We start from the raw sequence: 20368 nt of genomic DNA on the forward strand, positions 1-20368 counted from the left end.
CCCCCCAGCCCCCTGCCTTTCATCAGCCTGTGGGCTCTGTCAGAGTTAAGAGTTATAGCTGCAAAAACATATATGGTTGGCTCTCGCCTGCCACAGCCTATAAACAAGTGTTCTGTAAGAATTCCGTCTGCGGAGCTGAGGCTGTGAAATGCTTTTCAGCTTCTCCTTATGGAGAGGGGCTGGTTGTTCCACAGTCTCCCAGGCACAGAAATGTGGCCTCTACAGCAACGTTAACCAAAAGTAGCAAAACAGAGACTAACGCCTTTTTTTTTTCTTCTTTTTTTTCTAAAAACTGCCAACCAAAACCACAAAACCTCTGTAACGTAACGCAGGATAAGGATTAAAATCTTCCTTAGAGCGACCTCAGCAAATACTTCCTAGAGCAATACCATTTTCAAATGCTGTATTTCAGGAGACTGTGTGATATTAAGTTTAAGATGAAAGATAGAACGAGTTGAGAACAGGAGTAGTCTCTAATTTCTATCACAGGCAGCTTTTTAAAAGACAACAAAAATATTTGACAGTGGTTTAAGTAGCTCAGATCCTGTCCGTTTTGCTGGGGGATGGATTAAATGGTTAAACAAAGGTATTTTCTAGCTGTGCTTTCTTGGTTTCCCTGCCTCCTCGTTGGCACATCCATCCACGTTCTCTGTTCCTCTCCCATCTGCTTCCACTTCCCGAATTTCTAACATTTTAGTCTTAAAATTTTGCCTTCTTGTATATGAATGGAGCAGAAAAATACCACTGTAAGCCATCAAGGCTCAGTAGGTGGGATGAATTTTGACCTACACCGTCAAACTCCTTGTAAGCGTTGCTGTCGCCTCCAGCGCCGGTGGGTTGTGGTTGTGATGCTCAGCATCGTTCACGAGGGGACTCTCCCTCCATTGGGGTCTTAATTGGGATTATTGTATCCTGGGTTTAGGCAGTTTGGGGTGGCGTAGTCTTAATAACTCGGTCCAATCGCTTATGGATGTGGATGGGGTGGGGGGAAGACTCCAAAATCAGTGTGGCTCTCGGGAAACTGGTTGACTTGTTTCATGACCAGCCTTTGCAGGACGTAACTGAAGCTTGGTGGAACAGAAGTTTTGGGGGTTTCAGGCCTATTGCAGTCACGAAAGCACTTGGTGCTGTTCAGGGAAGCGAGCCTGTACGGGCAGCAGAGGGGGAGTTGGTTCAGTGTTAAATTACTGAACCACACACACAGTATTTGCCTAACCAGCTAGACCTGAATTGCTGTTCAAACAGTGCTTTTCTGCCTGACGTTGGCAATCAGGGAGCTAATTACACTGGATTAGGGTTTTTCTCTTAATTACATGAAAAATTTAGCGCGGCTGATGTTCATGAGGCTGCAGGGGATTAAGGCGGAAGCCATGTGTTTATCTACAGGTCAATTATGGAAGCGAGAGCAGTAATGTGGTCTAGCTTTGTCTCCTCCATCCATGGACCCCAGCCTGAACCTATCTCATGATGATGTTGATTTTGGGCCACGGGCACGCTGAGGGATTAGCCGTGCTGGCTGGTGTGTGTGTGTGCAGCCAGAGGGGGAAGAGCTGCCTCCGTCCTTCCAGCGTGGTGGCTCACAGCTTCAGGGCAGATCTGCTCCACCTCGTCGTGCAGAGCAAAGTACAAGCAAAACCTTTCAGTGTGAAACCAGGCACGGGCTGGTTGGGTCCTGTTGGTTCCAAGTTGCTCTGTGGAACCATGTGCTGCTCTTGCCACTCTTGAGGTTCAGCTTTCCATCCCTCCTCCCAGTTTGGAGACGTCTAATGGTGCTGGTGGGCTTTGCTTGGTTCACCCTGTCTTGTGTTGCTGTGGCTGCTCTTGTGTTCAGGTGCCAAAGGCATCTCTGGCCTCCAAGGAAGAGCTGTGGGATCACCTTAGATGTCCCACAGGCTCTGCAGGGCTGTGTCCCTCCCCACTCCTGGTGTCTCTGGAGCTGGAGAGGGTTCCAGGTGTGGAGCACAGTCCCCATCCTGACCACTGCAGAGGTTGCAGCCAGAGCACAAATCTCCTTCAGCTTTCCCTTTCTTCCTCAGCTGAATTTGAACTTTAACTCTGAATTTGGACACTTGGGGACAGGAGAGTTGATCCATCCATCAGCCTCCTCCTCTCAGGGTGTTTCATGCTGTCCCAGCCCTGTGGTGGGTACCCAGGAGCTGCTCTGACTCTCAGATGGGTGCAGACGTGTGTGTTGAGCCCAGCAATTGCTCTGCTGAGCTCAAGTTACACGCGTGGCATGGACAGATTATTTAGAGCCAGTTCATCTGCTTACCTGATGATTAATTCTTAGATGCTGGAAAGGGCATATGCCAAAGGCTTAGTGAGTTAGTGCCGAGATGGAAGAGATTTTATTATTTTTTTTTTAAATCTGTGATTAGCATTTGGGAAGCAGCTCATAGGGGCAAAACCGGTCTTCGACGTGTGCCCCACGTGCCAGGAACGTGAGCAACCTCCTGCCTCTGTCGGCTGGAGAGTGGGAGATCTGAGCAGGAGTGAGCAGATAGGAAAGCACAAGGAGAGATTTGGGTCCCGTGGATTTATACTTGTCTGAATCCTCTCAGGAGGCTTTAATACTTCCCGTGCAGGGCCCTGTATAGGGAAATGTCCTTGAGCAAAGTGCCAGCCCCGCAGTTTGTTGTGCATCTTGGTTCTGCATCTTGCCTTGCCTGGTGAAACCCTGCTTGGTCCAGCTCCCCTGTGCCCGCTGATGGCCAGGACCCCATTCTCTATCCCCTGGTGGGCAGTGGAACATGGATGAGCCGAGGTGCAGAGGGAAGGGGAGGGAGCTGGGAGCTCTGGGAGCCGTGGGGCAGTGCCAGTTTGGCTGCGGCTCTGCCCGTCCTTAAGCGACCTTGCCTGCCAGGCTGTTGCTTTAGTAGAATTCAGCCTCTACGCAGGCAACGTGGCCAACCTCCGGCTGGAGAGAGCTTCTCACTCCTTTTCTTAGCTAGAAGGCAGCCCATTTCTTAGCTAGAAAACACCCATTTTTGATCTGCACCTCTGCCTGCTGCTGGGCATCGGCGGCAGGGGTAACCCTGGGTGTGGGAGGTTGCTTATGGCTGATGGGGATGGGGATGGAGCACCAGGAGGTGTGGGAGAGCCTCATTTCCTGGGATTTAAGCGAAGCTGAGCGCTCTGTAATTTTCTCACATCCTCTGCCCGAGCAAGGTTAGATCTGATCAGTAACACATGGCTGGTTCTGCATGCACAAGTGAAACCCAAAATATGCACGGCCTCCCCGTTCACCTGATCGCTCCTGTCTGACCTCAAGCATTGCAAAACTACCAGGCAGGATTTCTCCGCAAGGCTGTAAAACCAAAAGATAACAAAATTTAGATTCTTTTATTTCCTTCTGGGTTTTGGCCTTTAGTGGCTGGTAGTTTGGCTTGTGCTGCAGCGTTCCCGGGAGGTGTCGGGCAGGAAGTCCAAGTCATTTGGAACATATTACTTACATGATGTTTTTGAAAAGGAAAGAGAATAATATTTCCTGAGGAACTTTCTCGTTCCCACCTGATCAGCTGGAAGCTGTGACTTGGGAGAAACAGGCTTTTCATGTGACAATTTTTGACAGTCGTTTAGTTTTTTTCCCTCCTTGGGGAGAATCGCGACTCGCTGCTGCTCGTTCAGAGCAAACTCCACGTTAGACAATCTTGTCTAAGTGCCTTTTTATTCCGTTTTACATGGCCACTCAAGGTCAAGAAACCAAACTGAGCAAGACCGACCCCTTCAGCTGTGAAATGCTGTGCTGTAGGAGGGGGGTGGTGGTGGGGAGGGAGCTTGACACGGAGCTGCGGAGGATTATTCAGCTGGAAGGGCCCAGGTGAGGTGTGGATGGATAGCACAGATACAGCGCTATTTTGGGGACTTTGGTGAAGAGCTGCAAATGGTATGTGACAAGCAATTCGGAGCAGATACCCAGGTCCTCCGTCGCCCTAAATAATACCAGCTCTGCGCTTCCTCTCCTGTTTACTGTTGGTCACAGAAGACTTAGAGAGGCTTAGCATCCTGTCCCACTTTCCTTCGCTGTGGCTGTTGCTCAGTCCCCAAAATGCTGCTTGCAGCTCCCTCCATCACTAATTGTGCCCTGGAACAGGCTGCCCAGGGAGGTTGAAATTGTGTCCTGGAACAGGCTGCCCAGGGAGGGTGTGGAGTCCCCTTCTTTGGAGATTTTCAAGACCCGCCTGGATGCTCCTGAGGAAAATGCTCTGACAAGCTCTAGGCAATCCTGCTTCAGCAGGGGAGTTGGACTAGATGATCTCTATGGTCCCTTCCAACTCTAAAATTCAGTGAAATTCAGTGTCCTGCAGGTGGCAAACGAGATGGGCCTCTCTTCAGTCCTGGCTCATCAATCCCTTTGGGTACCCACTAAAGCTGAGCCCAACGATGGGCTCAGGGCAAAGAGGAGGAAGAGCCGGGGTATGACCTGGGCATTTGCAGTGCCCAGAGGGATGAAGGGCAGAGCAGGATCACTTCATCCTTCTCTGTGCAGCCAGGGCTCCCGGTGCAGCCAGCTAAGCCAGCTCTGCATCCTGGCGAAAGACTGCTGGATCTGTGTAGAAGAGGATGCTTTAGCAAAGAAAAAAAGCCTGTTCCTGGAGCTGCCCTCCTCTCTGCTCACCTCTGCTTCCATTTACCTCCCAGCTGCAAGGGATGGAGCTGGGTTAAAGCCGCAGAGAACGGGGTAAGCCAAGGGAAGAATGGTTGAGGCTGAAGGAGCACGTTGCAGGAAGGTTTCTCACCTCTGCTTCCATTTACCTCCCAGCTGCAAGGGATGGAGCTGGGTTAAAGCCACAGGGAGCAGGGGAAGCCAAGGGAAGAATGGTCGAGGCTGAAGGAGCACGTTGCAGGAAGGTTTGTGTGCAGTGCCTTGTGCTGCAGCAACACCTCCCTCCTTCCTTTCTCTTGGAGGCCAACACTCACTCTCTTTGATGGTCCCCTTGCTCAGTGCCCAAATGTAAAGCCTGCGAGTGCTGCTGACTTAATGATTCCCATTTCCCAGGGAAGCACCGAGCCACCTCTTTAAAACTAATACGGGGATGTAAAGGGAGAAGGGTGCTTATTGCTGAACAAAAGCCCAGGGAAGTCATTGCACATTGTGGTTCTTTATTAGGGGGCAGATTAGAAGTGAGGAGGTTTTGTACCCAGCTGCAGACTTGCCCCGAGCTGTCCTCCTTCCGGGGAGTAAATCCACAGGACACTCTGGAGTGTTGCTGCCTTTATTGGGTTGTACTTTGATGCTGGTGGAAGGTGCGAGGCTGATAGCCCTCAACCCCCAGAAATTGGCTCTTTACAGCGAGTGCTCCAAAAAAAAAAAAGGCAGTGCTCCTTCTCAGCATTCCCTGCCTGGCAGCCTGATCCCCCGAGCCCTCTGCATTAATGGTCTCTACCTCTCGCTTTTGAATTGGGTCCTCTTTTACTGGCTTTCCTGAATAGGAGAGAAGGCAAGCTTTTGGGCACTTAATTTTTTTTTCCTCTCACTGCTGTTCTTAGCTGAGCTGTAGGTCTGCTCTGAGCTGTGCAAGAGGTTGGGCTTTGCACGGATGCGCTGGGGCGTGCGGAGCCCTCCCGAGAGGGAAAGAGCTTCCCTCCTGATGGGAATCCATCTGGGACTCGAGGAAAAGGCAATGCTGCTGATCTAAAGCACTGTCCAAAGCAATATGACCCAGCCAGCCAGCCAACCCAAATTTGACTCTAATGAATCCATCCCCAGAAGAATACTACTTAATTAATTAGCAGCTCATTTGCATGAGGTGGCACGTTATTAAAGTTCTGCTGCTGCAAGTAGGGCTGTGACAAGGTGTGAGCTGACAGCTTTTCAAATAAAAAGTCTTTTAAAGGGATGATCTTCCGAACTGGCAGCTTTGTTCTAAACGAGCCTCTCGTGCAGTAATAAATTAAAGACAGGGGGGCTGCTGATTAGTCTCTGCATGGTGCCTCTGTACCATCCTCCCTGTTTTATCTTGGAGGATCAGCTCTCCAGAAGGGTGGAGGGAGCAGAAGGAAGGAAGAAGGAAATAAGGACTTAGTGGAGAGAGAGAACAGCTTCGGTGGCAATCTTCTCTTACAGTTTTGTACCTGTCAGGATGTCTGAGCTGCAGCTCACAGCCCAGCAATTGGCTTCTTCCACCTCCAGAAGCCAGCAGAGAGGCAGCAGGGGATTCCTGTCCCAAGCTCCTCTTTCCAGCAGTGACTGGGAAGGGCTGCCTTCATGGAAGCTCTCCTTCCTCCAGCAGATCTGTGTGCCCAGCCTCTCCCAAAGCAGCACCTTCAACGTTGGCATCACAACTGGTTGACATTGGCCAGGGGACACGTGGGGCTGCTGAAGTGGCTGAGATGGTGGGAATGGTACCCTGTGACTGCGCCTTGAGCTTCAGCACAGAAGGGAGGGTGGTTTTTCCTTTGTTTGGTTTTGTTTTAGAAAACCTACCTTGCCTTCCCTGTAGATGGGTTCAAACTCTTTGAAATGGTAAGATTGAAAGCGTTCAGGTCTCTCTGTTGTAGTTGTGTGTGCTGATCCTTGCAGCCCTCTTGTCCCACAGGGCTGGGAAGAAAGCCTTCTTGTGGGAACAATCCTCCATCCTTGATGCTGGAGATGTGGGAAGTGAGAGTTAATTTGGGTTGGTTGGTTGGTTTGTTTGCTGGGTTGGCATTTTCGTGCTTAGCAGTGTTTGTGGGTGCCAGGGCTGCAGACTGCGACACCCCCCCCCTTCCCTGCAGACCCTGGGGCATTTTTCTGCTCTTCCCCAATTAGCCCAGCGGTTCCTCTGACTCGCTCTTCCTCTGGGGAGCTGCAGATTCCCAGGTTGTGACTTTGAACACTTAGCTAACATTTCCTAAGCAGAAGAGATGGGAAACACATGTGGGTGTGAAAGACACGTACGTAGAGACATTTTTGACACGAGTATTGAATTCGCCAAAACCTCAGATCTATAAATAATTTGGGTCATGAAGCCTGATCAGAATAAACTCTGGCTCGAATCTACCCTGCCTCCCCCGACGTTGTGCCTGAGCTGCTGCCGACCCCACGCTCCCTGCTGCTCCCCAGACCCACGGCACGGAGCTTGTGTGTCCCCCCAGCCCTTTTTGAGGGTAGAAACTCAGGCATGTGGGAGGTGTTTGCAGATCCTGGGATCAAGGGAGCATCTGAGCGGAGGGTACCAGCAGTTTAATGCGTTGGGAAAGCCAAGATGCAAGCGAGATGGGGACAGAGGAGGTCTGTCTCCTCGCACCTGGAGCTTCTCTGAAGTAGAGGGAGGGGCTGGAGGAGGATAAACGTCTCCGAAAGAGAGGATTAGGACTCAGAAAACATGAGCAGAGAAGGCGGTCTTGGCTTTGTGCTGCCTTGATGCTTTGTCTGTATTGTGCCCAGCAGCAGGAGGGAGAAGTTGGGATGCGAGGCTGGGTTTGCCTGGACGGGGCTTTCATGTCTGTTTGAAGTTCAAAACTGAATTCAATCAGCAGGACTTTGTGGAGCAGCGTCACCCGGGCGGCCCTTGCTGTGGGGGAGAGCAGTGGGGGGAGCTCGGTGCCTCCACCGAAGCGCCAGTGACATACCCACCGCTCCACATGGCCCCTTGAACCCGGGTCTGCAGGCAGCATCCAGGGGCGGCGTGAGAGGAGATGCTGATGTGATGCCACCACCTGCTTGGTGCTGGTCCCATCAGCTCGTTCTCATCACGCTGATTCCCACCTGGAATACTGTGTCCAGCTTTGGAGTCCTCAACACAGGAAGGACATGGACTGGCTGGAACAGGTCCAGCAGAGGGCCACGAAGATGATCAGAGGGATGGAGAACCTGTGCTATGGAGACAGGCTGAGGGAACTGAGATGGTTCAGCCTGGAGAAGAGAAGGCTCCGGGGAGACCTTAGAGCGGCCTTTCAATACCTGAAGGGTGCCTATAGAAGAGCTGGGGAAGGACTCTTTGCCAGGAGGTGTAATGATAGGACAAGGGGAAACGGTTTTAAATTGGAAGAAAAAAGATTCAGATTAGATCTCAGGAAGAAATTTTTTACTCTGAGGGTGGTGAGACACTGGAACAGGTTGCCCAGGGAAGCTGTGGATGCTCCATCCCTGGAGGGGTTCAAGGCCAGGCTGGATGGGGCCTTGAGCAACGTGGTCTGGTGGGAGGTGTCCCTGCCCAGGGCAGGGGGGTTGGAACTCGATGATCTTTGAGGTCCCCTCCAACCCAAACCATTCTGTGATTCTATGATGGCTGCAGCCGCCCTGCTCTAGGTCCTTCTCTGGCACTTTATAAAAGAAAGAGCTATGTCTGCAGAAATTTAAGGAGTGATCACGGGACCCGTAACGCTGCTCGAGGGAAAGCCCCCTTGGTTGGCAGCAGCTCCAGCGCTGGTGCTCGAGCAGCGCTCGCTGCGACCAGCTCTTTACCAAACTGATTTTTCTCCCCGGCTGATCTTTTAGAGTTTTGTAAGGGCAACCCCAATGGGGATTAGTGAGTGTATTTAATGTTTAGTCAGACAGTATAATTCTGGAAAGGATGGATTTTCTCGTCCCTCAGAGACCAGATGATTTGGTCTCGAGGAGCTGTTTTGCTCCAGCCCCTCAGTCTGACAGTGTCCTGCCTTTCTGGGGGGAACCCATCCACTGAGGCTTCCCCATGCTATTTTTGGGGTGAAAATAAAGGCGATGCCCACCTCACGACAGACATATTCTGTCCTAATTTGGGAAAAATGCATAAATAAAATGTGACAGGAGAGAAAGAGACTGGGATATGAAGGAGCCTCCAGGTAATGAAGTTAATTGGATATGCTGATTTGAATTGAATGTGCATGTAAGAGTTGTCATTAACTTCCTCACGGACATATCTATGATTTAAAGGAAAGATACTTAATGGGATTACTATTTCACTTTAATTTCAAGGGGGAGACTTCCCACACGGAGAGCAGTGAGCTAAATCACACTCCTGGTGTTCCTGCCTGCAGAAGGTGCGTGCAGGGAAAACCAGGGATGGGCTTCTCCTCCTGCTGATGGAGATGCAGGCAGGGATGCTGTCCCGAGTTTTGGGCAGGGATGCTGTCCTGAGGTTTGGGCAGGGATGCCGTCCCGAGGTTTGGGCAGGGATACTGTCCCAAGGTTTGGGCAGGGACACTATCCCAAGATTTGGGCAGGGATGCTGTCCCAAGGTTTGGGCAGGGATGCTGTCCCAAGGCTTGGGGGGAGATGCTGTCCCGAGGTTTGGGCATGGACATTATCCCAAGATTTGGGCAGGGATGCTAACCAGCGGTTCGGAAGGGGATGCTATCCAGCAGATACCAGAGTTAGCTGATGTTAGCAATGCTCTGAGGGAGTCCAAGGGGTACTTTACTCCCAGAAAAAATTCATACAGGGTCTGAAGGACTCTTGGAAACTTACAGTACGGAGATTTGCAATTTCTGTTCTAGATTCTCCCCTCCTAAAGGTTGCTGTGCTTTTGTCTCTCTGGCTGTTGAAGGCAGACCCCAGCATGGCACTTACCCTGTAAATGGTACCGTGAGAAAGGATGTTCCTGAAGGGGACAGCACAGGTGGCAGGTCACCAAGTGCCTCTCACCTCCTTTTTAGCCTGGTGTGAATGTAGAAAAACCCGGTTTAATTAAATTGGATTAGCAAAAAGTAAACCCTTTCTGCAAAGACTATTTGGCAGGGGCACACACAAAAAATCTGGACTGATATTTATTTATCTTGCCCTGTCCCTGGGGAGCTTTTGCATTGCTGAGTCTCTTGCTTGTGGCGACTTCTTTAGCGGAGGTAGGAAAGATGCCCTCAGAGCCATGGACAGAAAGAGGCAGGGAAAGGCTATGGAAACTCTACTGTGCTCCAGCCTGACTCGGAATCCCGCTGCCAGTCACAGTCTTTCTGCTAAATTTCCGGCACTGAAGCAAGAAATCAGTCCTAGAGCTTTATGAGAAGCTTTAATGGGAAATGCCCAAGAGCTGAGACGTGCGGACATAAATGGCAAAAAAGTGGCAGTTCTGCGAAGATGCACCTTGGCAGCGAAGGCTGCTCCTTGTTGTCTTTGGTTTCTATTTCAGGCAGTGGATGCAGTGACGCTCCAGTGCGCATCCCCGGAGCCGAGACAGTCCTGCTCGGAACGGCCATTTGACACAAATGCGCCGTTATTTGATAGTATTCACCCCGAAGGGCTAGAAACTCTGGCATGAAAGGAGCAGTCTTAAGGCTCTGGGGTTGACTGGGCTTTTCAGTTTGTCACCGTTACGTACAAAGCAAAGCACATTCAGCCAGAGCCTTGTGCTTCCTGACCAAGAGCATCAGCTCAGGAGCCCGCCCCATGTTCTCCATGGGCCATTTCATGCAGTGGGGCAGCCACCAACGAGGTGATTTGGGACCCACCTCCCATCCGTATGTGGGGAGAAGCTGCAGTTCTTAAGGAGTTAATGGGTGGCCTTGCATCAAGGATCTGGGACGGGGAATCAGTCCATGCATGGACTTATTCAGCTGTTTTTTCTGGCACCAGGCATTTCATCATGAGTCAGCCTCATTGAAACACTCGTAATGAAAACAGACAGGTAATTTAATCATGGAAAGTTCCTACAAAGAGATTCAGTGTCTTCTAATGGGAACCTGCTGGGGGGAACTGGAAGGAAATCCAGATTTACCTTAGCCTTGGCCTAGACCAAGCAAAATATCTAGCAGAAACTCGAGTGTGATAGGTATGTTGGAGCTCCACGTCATAATAGGTCCTTGAATGGCTCATGCACTTATCGCCGCGGGTGCTACACTGCAACGTCTACGTGACACAATATGGTATTTTGCTAATCTCTCAAGATAACACCGAGCTTATGCCTGCAGCCTGTATTGTGGGGGAATTAGGGACACAAATCTGCGCAGGGCCTTTGAAGGGCTGCAGATCCCTGAGCGGAGCTGGGCTCTGCCTCCTCGTGCCGGGTGCTTGGCTGGCCCTGGATTTACAGATTATGTCGTTAGGGGCACTTTCCAAGCCCTATTTGTAAACGTCCATCAAAAGTCATTGAGGAAAGTGCTGTGTCTCTCCCGATTCGCATCCAAGTGTGGGAGCCTGTGATCTGTCCTCCTGGTCTCCTCTGTGTCTCAGGTGGTTGAACACATCCCTGGTGCTGGACATCTCTGGTTTCCATCGTACCAACGTTGCTTCTCCCCAAACCCACCTGCTCCTTGTTTTTTGCTCTGCCCCCACCCATTCCAATCTGCGCCGCTTCCCTCCGTGTCTTTCTCCCACCTGCTCCCTGTTTTTTGCTCTGCTCCCACCCATTCCGATCTGCGCCGCTTCCCTCCGTGTCTTTCTCCTAATTCCTTCCCATGTCCCATCATCACGTCAGGAGAGAAGAAAAACAGGTAGAGTTAGGGGGGATGTAAAGAAACACACCCATCAGCAGCCCAGCCCCGTGTCCCACCTCTTCCCTCTCTGGCATCGCTGTGCCTGGAGCCTGGGCTCAGGGATGAAGCTGGATTTGCAGGGTTGGTACCACCCCGCTGTCCCAGTGATGGGTCAGGAGCTGTTTGGCACTGGAAGGGCACCCATAGGTTAGGCAGAGGCATTATTTTCTCTCTCCAAACGTCAACAAGAAGCTTCCTGCTGTGGAGATGATCCCTTTCTTCTTCCGCATTCACAGGAATCATCATTCTTCTCGTCTGACATCATCATTTGTTGTCATGGAAACCAAAGCCTTAGGAAGAGATGTAGTGGAGCATCCTGCTGTCACTGGGTGCGTCTCCTCCCCATCATGCCCAGGGACTGTGCTGGGGACGTGGGGTACCCAGGTGTGTGTAACACACCCCACGGCGTGTGGGGCAGGAGAGCAGCAGGTTCTGCTCCTGTGCTGTGGTCTCGGAGTAACATAGAGCCATCTCAGCTTGAAAGGCTCAGTTAGAGACCCCAGGTTAGAGACTCCCTCCCTTGGGGGGAGGCAGGAGGGTGCAGGCTGTGTCCCAAGACACCCAGCCCAGGCACAGCTCCAAGCTCTTGTCCCTGCTGGAGGAGCCATCACACACGTGGTGCTGTCTCCAGCCCAGAGCCCCAATTCCCAGTTGGAATTGGCCTGCACGAGGCTTGACCAGTGGTATCTCTCTTTATTAGCCCTGTCTGACCTCATTACTAGAAAGAAACTCAATTTAACGAGCTGCTGGTGCCCCGAGGGAACTCTGAAAAACAGTTGTTTTTCACAAAGGCTGCTGATCCTTCATGTCCGGCGTTTCCATTCCCGTTTGGCCATTAATCAGGTGTTTGCATGGAGGCGGCTGCGTGTCCCTGACAGCGCAATGTCCCTGCTATTTATTCCTCAGGTGATTTTGCAGCCTTGTCCCCGTGCCCGTGGTGTGTGGGAGGTGGCAGTGAGATGTGGCTCTGGAGTCAGCACCAGTCGCTCGGGTTTGCAACACCCAGTAAGGCACTGGTCTCATACTGGTCTCAAGTTCTCTGTGTCGTTAAGACAATCCTAACTCACACAGGTGTAACTACAGCCTTTTTTTTTATTATTTATTTTTTATTTCTGAAAGTTCAGGGCTTTTGGTGCAGCTTGTGCTGCCTGTGTTAATCCTGCCAGAGGCTCCTGCGTCTGGCGCTGGGTGTTAAACCTGACCGCTCAGATCCACGCCTGGTCCTCTGTTCTGTCACTGGAAGCTCAGGAGGTAAGGAGAAAAGAGAGAAATCCACACAATGAATGTGCTTTTGTACCCAACATGTCTTCACATGGCAGGAGGCATCGGGGCTCTTTCCAAGAAGAGGATTTATCTGGAGGAGGGTGCAGGGGAGCATCTCTCCTCTATGAGTGTGAAGATATCCTTGTATTTCCAGCTGGGGTGGCACATTTCGCAGATAAATCTTTAAGATGCTTAACAACCTGCTCTCTTACCTCCCGGGGACATGAACCAGAAAAAATTGACGTCCCTCTCTGCTGCTCTGTCCTGCCTCTTCTGAAGGCTCAGGCTTGTCCAAAGCCGGTTCTTCATGCCTCTTGCTCCGTGCTGCGGCCAGGCAGGGAGTAATCGAGCAGCAAAACGGGATGCGGCAAGACAGCTCGGCGTGAGGCTGCAGCAGATGGCATCTTTGTGATAAGAGGTTTTTCCAGGGATGGGCAGTCCACGGCGCATCCCCCTCCTCGCAGGGTGGGGGGCACGTGCTGCACGACACCCCCCGGCTACGGCATCGCTGTCACCGCGAGCCCTGGGGCCACCGAGCCCTTGGCTTGCCCGAGTGCTCCCCTCTCCCTGCCTGTGGGTTGCCAGTGTTCTCAGCCGTGTCGACACCGTGTTGTCATCAAATGGCTATTCAAATATGCAAATCCTGGTAGGAAAGACAATGTAAATTGTTTGTTTATCCTCCTTCCCTTCCCCTGGCGCGGCCCCCGAGGCCATGAATTATTAACTTTTTGGAGGAGATGGCATGTCCTCAACAGCAAGGGCTCCTGGCAGGGATGGGGTTTGTCACAGCTTGGGCAGGTTTTCCTGCAGGAGCTGGGGAGTTGTCTTTTGGTGGGGTGGATGGTTACCAGGAGCTCGTCAAACCGAGCAGGACATATGGCTGCGTGTTCGCTCCCCAGCACGGGCTGGGCTGCCTTCGCCTTGCTGGATCCTACAGACTTGAAAGTAATGGGATGGCAAATTTTTGGCAGTGGCAAATGGAACCTCCAAACTTTTAGGCAGAGGTGGTGGTATAGGAGGCTTCTGTGGCAGCAAAAGGTGATGGAGGTTCTCAGAGTCCTATTTGTTATGCATCTGGAGTAAAAAAACCCACATCTCTACTGTAACTTGGCTTTGTTGTGCTGCCTGTGGAGTCTTGTGGTCTTCCTTCAGGCTTATTTTGGAAAGAATCTAAAAAGTTTACAGTTTCTGTTTCTCTTGGATGGTCAGTCGTAGCACGCTGGCAGACAGTCTGTTTGCTCCCCTTGTGACCACAAAACTTTCTCGTTATTTCTCATGGATTGGGGAAATCACATCAACCTCAGCAGAGAAGGAGCCTTTAACTCCTGTGTGTTCATGTCTCTTGCCAGCTCTTTGCTCAGTCTCCAGGTTGCGAGCTGAGATTTTGACTTAGATTCCTTTTCCTACCTTGTCATCCTCCCCTCGCTCCCCACCCCCAAAATGAAATCAGGATTTGGCTGCTATGAAATCACCTGTAATCCGTTTGTGCTTCTTCCAGATCCGAGCAGATGGTCCTCCCCATGGTGGAATTCAGTATGAAATGGTGACAGTTTTCAAGGACGGGAGCCCAGTCCTTCGAGACATGGCCTTCTCCATCGATCAGAAGTATCTGTACGTCATGTCGGAGCGACAGGTAAGGCATCTGCTTCCCTACATCCCTGGCTGTGGCTTCCTTCCATATGGAGCGTGGTGTTGGAGCACACGGAGCCGAGGTTGTGTGTGGGGATGGGGATGGGGACGGGTAGAGGGAGCCCCAGCAGAAGCTCACTTTTATCTGCCTTGGAGCCGAGGTTGTGTGTGGGGATGGGTAGAGGGAGCCCCAGCAGAAGCTAAGTTTTATCTGCCTCTCACCAGAGATTGTTGTCAGTGCAGAGGGGAGAGAGTTGTTCCCTCTTACCCTTGTCTGCAGGCGTTGGAAAAGTGAATTTATTTTGGTATTTACTGGAATATTTTAAGTTGGTTGTGAGTGAGTGATGCGGGTGCAGAGATGTGGTGGGGGGTGGGTAGGTGCTGTGAGAGCAACCTTAGTGCCTCGTCTATGCTGTGCCATCCATCGCCGTGCCAGTTCTGGTGCTGCCCTGGAGGTGATGCCACCCCAGGCTGGTCCTGCTCACTGTCCCTGCCCGCTGTTTGTCCCTGCCCGGCGTGCTGTGCTGTGTGAGATGCTGCTGTGATGGGTCATCCTCACCCCCAACCCAGGGAATGTCCCTGCTTGGCTCTGCCTGATCAGGAACAAATAGTCTTTATGGCAATCTTTACCATAACTTCTCATTTTAAAAATTGAAGTAGTCGGGGTTTTTTTTTTTATATATATACTATGGCATTACAGGGAGAATTCACTGGTGTTTGTATAGCTTGTGGCTTCGGGGTGATGTGAGTACATCCACAGTGCTTGGACCGGTTAACAGAGCAGTTAACAGACCTCAGTCCTGAGCAGCTGAAGCCTGCAGCCTAGGGACAACTCCTCCTTCCCAGGAGGTGGTTTCTTTGCTGATGGTTTCACAGAATCATAGAATCATTCAGGTTGGAAGAGACCCTTGGGATCATCAAGTCCAACCATCTCCCCTACTCTACAAAGCCCTCCCCTACACCATGTCCCTCAGCACTGCATCTAAACGGCCCTTAAACACAGCCAGGGATGGGGACTCCACCCCCTCCCTGGGCAGCCTGTTCCAATGCCCGACCACTCTTTCTGTGAAAAATTCCTTCCTAATGTTCAGTCTAAACACACAGTTTGTTTGTTTCATCACAAACTCTTCTGTGGAGCCTGGCAAACCCACGAGACACGTGAGAGCATTGTCTCGCTCAGCACCCACATGAGCCATCACTCGGTGTCCCTGAGGGAGAGCCCAGCACCGGGGCACCGCTCCCAGCTCCTGCTGGTCTTTCTGGGACTCACCACCAGCTACTGTCCCCCTGGCCCTTCCTCCTGAGCAGGATAAACTGGTCTAATGAGAGGAACTTGACTGTAGAAAGCAAAACCGAAATGATTATGATGGGAATTTATGGCCGAGGGTCCTCAGGAGTCTGTTGCTTGGGGGAGCTAACACAACGTAAGTAACCTGGGACCTTCTGTTCTTCCCCGAGACAAGAAAACACACGAAGTCCCCACCATTAAGCCAGACTTCTGGGTTGACTGACTCTGTTGAGCATTTTATTGGCTATTACTCACGACTGTGTAATTCAGATTAATAGAGCTGGTGCCTCGTGGGTGGTGGAGACAGGAGAGGGGTTGCATCTGAAGATGTCTGGATGCTATTAAATCGTTCTGTGTTGAGTTAACCCCCTGGTCGCTGACAGCTTTCCACGGCTGCTGGTAAACAAATACCTGTCCTCCCTCCCACCTGTACTCTGAGGGAGATGCTGGAGAAAGGTATCAGTGTGAGTTCTCAATGATTTCCTGATGAGAGTGAGCAGCATCCTAAGAGCTGGCCTTGCTCAGAGAGATAAGAGCTCCTCCACAGCCAGCAAAGCTGCTTGGCCAACCTGGAGCAAAACAACAAAAAAAAAAGATTGGCAAATAGTTAGCTTGGATATAAAGTTATTTAAAGCCAGGGAATAAATACTTTAGAAGAGCACAGTTTTCTTCCTGCTGAAAGACTGAGCTGAATGAATCCCTGTGGTTAGAGAAGGGATGAGATGCTTGTTATAGCAACTCACTGATAGAAACTGCCAGGAGCAGCCACAAATTTAGGATCCCCTTCCATCTAGGACTTGGATTAGATGGGAATAATGAGGATCTGTGCAGACTTTGAAACTGAATTATTTAATTGAAATAATCTTAATGTTGTGGTCGTTTTCTCTGGGAGCTGTGTGGTCCTTGTGCTGTCACCAGGGAGGAAACCATCCAGTGTGTATCTCAAAATGGTTGAGGAACTGTTTTCCTTAGGAGGAAAATCCAGTGGGAATGCCTCCAACACATCTTTTATGAGGCGAGAGCATCTTAATATTCATCAGAGTGCTAATTTGCTTAATTGTGAAACAAAAAGATGGGAAGAGAATTAGCAAATAATAAAATATTCCTGGAACATTAATTCCAATTCCAGTTCCGTCGAAGCGCTCGCCTTGGGGGGGACCCTGGGAGTGGGGGGACATGGTCCCTCCTTCCTCGCTGGATTCCCAGTGGGATTTGCCTTTTGCCCTTGTAGAGATTCGTGCTTTGGGTCCAGAACTCCTGGCGTGCCTTTACATATAGATTTTGTCAGCTCCTGTGACCCCGCTGCCCTTTTCCTGGCGATGTGATAGTTCAGCAAAGTGGAGGGGAGAATATATTTTTTTCCCCGAGTGCTGTATAAAGGAGCCTGATGATGGAAAAAGGGTCGGTCCCGAGAGAAGGAGAAAGGTCCGCCAGCTTCAGAGGGCTGGGGCTGTAAATGGTGGGAAGAGCCCTCAGAATTACTGAGAATATACAGTAAAAATGTCTTCTGAAGTCTTAAAATCTGGAACAAAATGAGATTCTGCCACAGTAAAAGAGAGCAGCTGTTCTCAGCGTCGATCTGCTGCATGTTAGCATACTGGGGGAGGATTGTCCAGAGCCTGGGATTTTGAATGTCTGCTGAGAAAGAAACAGGATACATGCTTATGTCAAAACACATCTTTCAAAAAATGTTGAGGGTTTTTTTTTTTGGGTGGAATTCAGCTAAGAAACGTGTGTTCCCTAGCACCGATGGGTGGCGGGTCTTGTCTCTCCTGGCTGTGGTGTAGGTACAGGGATGTGATGCTCAGTGTTGGGCTAATTATGCTGAATAAACGGCCATGTCTCCCTAGCACCGATGGGTGGCAGGTCTTGGGCTCTCCTGGCTGTGGTGTAGGTACAGGGATGTGATGCTCAGTGTTGGGCTAATTATGCTGAATAAACGGCCATTTGTGGATGCTTCCAACAAAGAGGAGATGTAATGTTGTGGTCTGAAGCCCGTCTTCCCTCTGTGGGAAGACGAGGATCAGCTTTATGCTGAAATGCATTAGGGAAAGTGGTTGCTTCAATCTTCCCTCTGTGCTCCCAGGATCAGCTTTATGCTGAAATGCATTAGGGAAAGTGGTTGCTTCACCCTCAAACCTGGAGCTGGGGTTGCAGCTCGGTCCTTCCCCGCTCCCCTGGCTCCCGTCCCAGCCCTCTCTGTGCCTCGCTCCAATTTATCCCCACTCCCTTTGAGCTCTCCCTCAGCCTTTCATGTTTCGTTGCCAACTTCTTCCAAAGCAGAATATTTGACATTTGATTTCACTCCCACAAAGCACAGAAGCAACAGTTGCACAGCCCAGTCCGGGGGAGAGGAGGATAAAGAAACTTTGCTTCCAACCACTTATTCCGAGTTCTTTAACCACATGATTTAAGGGTGCTTATTAGGAGCTTTCTCCAGCTCTCTTCCCGCTGCACCTGGTTTCAAATAGCTCTTATGGCAAAAGAGAAATGGTTTCTGACCCTGCCAATTTAAAACAGAAATTAATTTCTCAGCATCGCTCTGCCAAGCAAACACCATTTCTGCCCACAAGCTGGGCAAGGCTGGGACAGTGCTGCTGGGATGGGGACGTGTTGCATTAGCAAGGCTATGTGGGGTGTCAGGCCAGGAATAGCAGTATTTCTCCCCAAAATCACTGGGGGGGTCAGTGCTGGGCATCCAGCACCACTGTGGTGAGAGGACTTGCACCATGGCTCTGCCCAGCCTGTGCCCAGCCTCAGCTGCCTCTTGTGTTCCACAGGAAAATTCAATTAACAGTTTATATCAGGAAAAAAAAACCCCACAAAATAAAATATTGCCGTGGAATCAGTAGTGTTGCTGCTGTGAGCTTCGCTGGGCTGGTGGGATGTGGGGGTGCACCCGGGATGGGACCCCCCTGCTGCCAACCAGCAGGCAAGGGGTTAATGGTAGTGCAGGGCAAAACGAGTGACAAATGTCCTCTGGCCACCCAGAGCCCCCAGATTTCAAAATCTTTCCATTTTAGTGGTGGGTCCGTGATGGAGCATGTGCAGAAAAGCTGCTCTGGTTTCTTGCTTTCAGAGGGAAAGACTGAAGGAGAAGTGCTGGTTGTACTGAGTAAAGTGGCTTCATAATTTAGTCCTGAAGCATTAATTGTCTGTGTGTCAGGGAGACGGTAGGTTTTTTTTTTAGTGCATGAAGGCTCAGTGCATTTCAATTAAATAAACCCTGTAGGACGAGAGCGATTTTATGGCTCCACGGCTGCATAACCCCTTTTTTTTCCCTCTGCTGTGTCTGCTCCCTGCGAGTTCAAACTGTCGAAGCCTGGGTTTTGGAGGCAGCAGGCTCTGATTTTGCTCCCACGTACACCTTCGGTGGGCACACTTCTGCACCGAGCTGCTATAAGCATCCCCGGAATCGGGGCCAGAGATTTTTGCAGCTCTTGAGAGAAGAACAAATTTTTTTTTTTTTTGTTATTTTTAATCTGGGAAGGAGCGGGGGCTCCATCAAACGCATTGGCAGGCGCCAGGGCAGGCATCGCCGTCTCCAAAAGATTTCACCACCTAATCAAGGGCTATAAACAGGCAATTTAAAGCAGCAGCCTGATCGAGATGCGTGCGGGGCTTGTTGGAAGGAATATCCCTGTGCTGGTGGAGATAAATGTGCCCTGATGGTTCTGTTCCCTTCCCGATGGCAGGGCTGCGGGAGGAGCAATGGGCACAGGGTGCAGAGGAGCCAGACCCGGAGCAGACACCCCCCCTCCTCTCCATGTCTCTTCCCCCCCTGCAGACACACTGTACTAAGACATATTTTCCCTCCTTTATTTTCCAACGCTTTTTTTTTTTGCTTTTTTTTTTCCAAGCTAATGATCTATCACTTGTTGGTGCTAATCACGTCAAATAGTTGGATGAAGTGCTGGGGTCACGCCACGCGGGTCTGCTCCCTGATGGGAGAAGCAGCACCTTCCTAATGATATACCTGGCCAGGACATCACAAAATTCATCTTCTGTAGACGTCCTCCAAAATCCCTGCACATTTCATTGCCTCGGAAGCGCTGCTGCTCTCAGCTCATCCGTAGTTACTTCGGTGGTTAATTCTGCCACAGGGGGATGATTTCATTCTGGTTTTATATGGTGTGTAACAGAGCGGCGTCCTGCTCCCTGGCTGGGAACCTCCCCATTCCCCTGGTAGAAATAATAACTCATAATCACCCAGTGAAATGCAGATAACATCAATTAGCGCGGCGGAGCTCAGAGGGCCACGGACCTCTGTAGCCTGGGATGTTCTTGAGGAATCCTTTTCTCCTCTGGTGGGTACCAAACACTCCCTGGTCGCTCTGTGTGGGTGTGAGATGCTGAGCCCTGTGAGGTGCTGAGCCCCGTGTGATGCTGAGCCCTGAGTGATGCTGAGCTCTAATTGATGCTGAGCCCTGAGTGATGCTGAGCCCTGAGTGATACTGAGCTCTAATCGATGCTGAGCCCTGTGTGATGCTGAGCTCTACATGATGCTGAGCTCTACATGATGCTGAGCCCTAAGCAATGCTGAGCCCTGAGTGATGCTGAGCCCTATGTGATGCTGAGCCCCGTGTGATGCTGAGCCCCGTGTGATGCTGAGCCACTCCATGCCCATTGCAGGGTAATCTTGCCTTAAGGGGAGGCAAGGAGGTTTTAGAGGGTGCAGGCTGACTTTTAGTTGTTTTTAAGCGCACGCTCTCTCACCGAAGGGATTTCTTGTGGCCGCTGTGACATTTCCATACCCGGCTGATGTAGTTGAGAGAACCCTTCTGCAGAGTGCTATGAGCAGAGCTGAGCTCCCGC

The 20368-nt window shown here is 50.9% G+C and overlaps 1 protein-coding gene across 2 annotated transcripts in view; it reads left to right on the plus strand.

The window, feature by feature from the left end:
- The window catches only part of PLXNA2 (plexin A2), a 217552-nt gene that overhangs the window by 77192 nt on the left and 119992 nt on the right, over positions 1 to 20368 (plus strand). For both annotated transcript variants that reach the window (XM_014948566.1, XM_014948565.1), the window contains exon 4: positions 14135 to 14269. In XM_014948566.1, the coding sequence (XP_014804052.1) occupies positions 14135 to 14269 (135 nt within the window). The remainder of the gene's footprint in view (positions 1 to 14134; positions 14270 to 20368) is intronic.

This window comes from Calidris pugnax, unplaced genomic scaffold (genome assembly GCF_001431845.1).
Source record: "Calidris pugnax isolate Ruff unplaced genomic scaffold, ASM143184v1 scaffold91, whole genome shotgun sequence".
NCBI classification, from domain to species: Eukaryota; Metazoa; Chordata; class Aves; order Charadriiformes; family Scolopacidae; genus Calidris; species Calidris pugnax.